This window comes from Topomyia yanbarensis, chromosome 2, assembly GCF_030247195.1.
Source record: "Topomyia yanbarensis strain Yona2022 chromosome 2, ASM3024719v1, whole genome shotgun sequence".
NCBI classification, from domain to species: domain Eukaryota; kingdom Metazoa; phylum Arthropoda; class Insecta; order Diptera; family Culicidae; genus Topomyia; species Topomyia yanbarensis.
This window is the reverse complement of record NC_080671.1, coordinates 174,356,440-174,361,300: the sequence shown is the minus strand read 5'-3', so window position 1 is coordinate 174,361,300 and position 4,861 is coordinate 174,356,440. Positions and strand designations below refer to the sequence as shown.

The 4,861-nt window shown below is 39.8% G+C and overlaps 1 protein-coding gene across 1 annotated transcript; it reads left to right on the top strand.

Annotated features, from left to right (window-relative positions):
• The first annotated feature begins 3,599 nt into the window (after nucleotides 1-3,599).
• LOC131678549 (thyrostimulin beta-5 subunit) lies at nucleotides 3,600-4,358 on the top strand. The gene is made up of 2 exons (XM_058958762.1): nucleotides 3,600-4,062; nucleotides 4,125-4,358. Exons 1-2 carry the CDS (start codon nucleotides 3,694-3,696, stop codon nucleotides 4,233-4,235), a joined length of 480 nt encoding a protein of 159 aa, XP_058814745.1. The 5' UTR covers nucleotides 3,600-3,693; the 3' UTR covers nucleotides 4,236-4,358.
• The last annotated feature ends 503 nt before the right edge of the window (nucleotides 4,359-4,861 follow it).

The following is a 4,861-nucleotide window of genomic DNA, read 5'->3' as shown; positions in this document are numbered from 1 at the left end:
GGGCCTGGCCGGCGTCGGTATTGATCAGAAACACTTTAGGATTACCAGGAGTTGCACATTGAAAGATGTTTCGCTAATCCCAAGCATAATTATCTACTGATTCTCTGTGCAACTTCAGCTAGTCCAGATCGATAACGGAGTAGCAGCCAGGGGTGGTCGCACAAACTCAAACTCGAACTCAAACTCAACCCTATGTGCGGGGTTGGGAATCGAACCCAGGTGAACTGCGTACAAGGCAATCGATTTACCAACTACGCTATGCCCGTCCCCTGCGGTAGTCCTGATTCTTGGGCATTTGCTCGTAGAATTGTGACAACCGAATCGATCAAATGGGCGATAGATAGTTTTGCTCCGTATAAGTCTCCGGGAAAGTATGGAATCATTCCAGTTCTACTACAAAAAGGATATGAACATATTTTGAAAAAGGTTCCTACTTGTAGTCTTGCAAAAGGATAGATTCTATTAGCGTGGCAGGAAATAACTGTCATTCATTCCCAAAGATGGCCGCGTCACTTATGAGGAGGTAAAAAGCTTTAGACAGATCAGTCTGACCTCCTTCCTTCTCAAATCATTGGAACATTTAATCGATTACTACCAGGACCGGACCCAGAAAAAAAAATCGGAGGGGGTCCAAAATTTCGACTTTGAAATGTTCATTGTACAATACGTAATATGTAATACCCTCATTTAATTAAAATCGGTTTTGGTAATCGAATCTGGTTTAGAATGATTTTGAACTTAGAATAAATTTTAAATAGAAACTATTTTAAAATTTCTCATGAAGTTAATAAAATTTGCGGGAGGGGGGGTCCGGACCCACATGACCCTCCCCCTGGATCCGCCAGGCGAGCACCCGCTGCATGCAATGCAACATGCATATCAGCGGAGGAAGTCTACTACCACCCTGTTACACAATGTTATCTACAAAACTGAAAAAGCTTTTTCACAAAAGCAATCAAGTTTAAGAGTTTTTCTCGATATTGAAGCAGTTCCCATTTTGGAAGCAGTACGAGGTCATGGGGTACGTTCATATATCACGAACTGGATATACGCAATGCTTACCAACCGACATCTGTGTGCATCGTTATTTCAGGATCAAGAAAGCATGCATGGTGTTCGGCCAATGTAAACGGGCTTTCGGCAAATCTTGGGGACTCAAACCCAAATACATTCAGTGGATATACACAACAATTGTTCGACCAATATTGGCATACGGGTGCCTTGTTTTGTGGCAGAAGGGAGAAGTCATGGCAATCCATTCAAAGCTAAACAATCCTCAGAGGATGGTCTTGATGGCTATGATTGGTGCGACAACACCTACTGCTGCTCTAGAGGTACTCTTGAACATAAAACCACAGACTAACAGACATAACACTCTCGAAAACAACTCTTCGCCCGCTTTAACGGTCATTTTAAATATATTTGTAGTTGGGACTGTGGCCACATTTGCAATTATGGCGCCACTGACGTATGAACAAGCGTGTGGGGGATAGACTAAAAGTGAAAAATTGTTCCCAAACCTTAGGGGTAACCCATCAGCAAATGAGTGTTTGGGACCATGAATAAAAGGTGGAGCCAGTGTTCTGCGAAAATTGTCGGATCGATGTTTTTTCGGGGAATTCCCTCATAATGTTATGTCTGTTAGTCTGTGATAAAACTACTACATGTGTTTCTGAAACAAGAAGCTCTTGTACATACCGTCCTAAGGTTACTGGGCACTAGAATAGTTACTCAATAGATCGTGCAGCTAACCACACAAGACTGTGGCCCCAAATGGTTACTTGGAATGAGTATACACTGGCTCCCAGTGACCTTACACTCACATGTAATTTTCCTTTTGGAATTTTCAATGTGAGAATTCCTCTTCGCGAGGAATAGCTTGTCTGGCTGGATGGAGTTATTTGTGTTGACGGTTCTTTGTTGGAGGACCGAGCAAGTGCTGATCTCTATTGTTATGAAATGAGATTAACCAATCTCATTCGCTTGGTAGATACTGTACCCTATTCCAAGCAGAAGTCTTTGCGATTCTGTGTGGCGTACAATCAGCACTTCAACAGGGAATTTGCGGTAAACGAATCTATTTTTTGTCTGATAGCCAGGCCGCCCTGAAAGCGCTTAGTTCGGCAGATTCGAGATCGAAATTAGTAATCGCATGTCAAACTTAAATCGAAGAACTTAGCATTTCAAATGCTATCTATGGGTACACGGTCATTCCGGTATTACTGGAAATGAATGGGCGGACGAATTGGCTAGAGCTGGCGCTGCGACTGACTTCGTTGGTCCAGAACCAGTTCTACTAATTCCTGTTATTGTAGCACCTGCAGATCGTTCAGCATCCCTCCGGGGGTGCGGAATGCTCTGTTTTAATTGTTCTGTTTCGTTATTTTCCTTACCCTTAACCTTAACCTACTGGAAATTCGCAGTATCTGCAGTTTTTCCAGTATTTTCCAGAATATCAATCGGATCTTAGTCATATTTAATTCAATGCGTTCAAATGCAAGATCCAAATCTGAAACTAAAAATTTCTTATTCTAATACGCCTATTTAACATATATCACGGTGTTCCTAAAACCGCTGTTAACAAAAAAAATGACCATAAATTTGTCATACGGCTTTCGAAAGATACAGTATCCAAGCATCTTCTCAGTGAATTTCAAAATGATCCATCGAGAGATTCGAGAGAAATTGCAATTTGAAGTTTTATGACACGTTTCATAAGGCTACCAGCAAACACCCACGGGTTTGGTCCTACCTCTATAAACAAAAAATATTTGTCTACTTATTTAGTACATGGCATTCGAAAGATATAGTAATCAAGTATATCCCCTGCAAGTTTGAAAATATTTCATTGACGAAATCGAAATTTATAACGGTTTGGGTGTGGTATGCGGTCATAGACGGGTTTCCTACCAGACTTCAAGCGTGAATCCATGTTTGTTCATTGACTATTTAGATCGTTTTTACGTGTCGCGGTTTTAAAGGAAAACCTTACCATTTAATTACATAAATATAATGTACAAAAGGTGTTATTTATATGGTGCACTGAAAAAATATGAAATATGAAGATACATTTTTTTGTCAATCCTGCAAACATCTTCAAATATTAAAGACTTTAACAAAGCATATATTTATCTTTCTATTTTCTATATAAATAATAGATTATAAGAAACATTTAAAATATTTTTTGATGTATTTTATTATAAAATTGTTTGAAAATTTAACGTTGCATGTAATTTTTTTTCGGAACGTCATCCCAGAGACGTTTTCTGTCGTCAGCAGATAGTGACGCGAACTGTTCAACAATGGATCTATTTTTACATACATGTACATTGAGACCTAAAAACAAGACTGTAAAATCTTAATATTTTCCACATTTTCCATGCTTGAATGCTAAACCGATTAACGGGCGCTCCACTCGGTTGGCATATTCGCCTTTGCCTTAGCATTGATGAACCACTTGTTGAATGTGAAAGTGGCCGGTTATCCTACTGTTTTCCGTCATATTCCATGCGCGTGTGCCGTGACTTTCTCCCCAGAGGATTCAGGACATATAAACCCACTGTCCACCAGCAAAACCGAAATCATTTGTGAAAGGGACAATGAGTGAAGCGGATTAGAATCGAGCATTTTGGTTGTTTTGATTCGATTCGTTTTCGTAACGTAAGTTTGAGTGGGACAAAATTGTGCACTATCATGACAAAAAGCATTGCGATATGGATCCTGCCGGTGCTTGCTTTATCGTTAGCTACTAGCGAAATTTTAGAACGAGACAGAAGAGCTCTCATGCTAGGCTGCCATAAAAGAGTGTTCACATATCGTGTTTCGCAAACGGACAACAAAGGGCGCGAATGCTGGGACCACGTGAGTGTTTGGTCCTGCCATGGTCGGTGTGATTCAAACGAAATCTCCGATTGGAGGTTCCCCTATAAACGGTCACACCATCCGGTTTGCGTGCACGCCGGACGCACTAGATCCGTAGCCACCTTAAGGCACTGTCATCCGGAAGCCGATGCAGAGACTAAATTGTACGAGTACATGGAACCGAAGTCATGTAGCTGTCAGGTAAATAAAAACGTGCGTCGTTTGTTTGTGTACTTGAATTAAAAATGTTCAAATTTCGATAGACCTGCACCAGCATGGATACTAGCTGCGAAGGACCAAAACAGCTCAACACTGAAGCAGTGACCAAAATATTCCAGATCGAAGAGGAAGAGATCGAGAATGAATATGTTTAAATTTTGAACCAACAAAATTACAAAACATTTGCAATGGTGGCCAATATCTACTTTAGTATTATAATTTGATGTTGTAAATAGATATAAATAACTTATATCTGATACTGTGGGATCGTGCAGTTAGGGTATTATATGTTTCAATAATAAATATAAAAATATCATTCTCGCATTTTAATTATGAATATAAATTAAAACTAGTAACTCAGTTGAAAAAATAACGAAAACTTCCTACCAACAGCTTTTAGTATTAACTAAAAATGAAAGAATTGGGTCATTAAAACATATTTTGTTTTTGATCTTCGCCGATGCAGCTGACGTTAATGATACGTTCTCGAACTTTTTTTTCACTTTTTTGTGCGTTAAATTATACATAACAATTATTTTACAAAATTTAATAAATACGACCGAATCCGTATGCTGGGTTAGCTGTCAAAAATGCTAAACTATTTTAATAGGGGCCGTACACAAATGACGTAGCTTTTTTCTGGCGATTTTCGACCCCTCCCTCCCCCCTCGTAGCATTTGGTCACAAAATTCATACCTCCCCCTTGTAAATGACGTAGCATTTCCCTACCCCCCCCCCACGCAACGCGTCCGTGAGATGAAAAAAATTACGTATGTTTTTC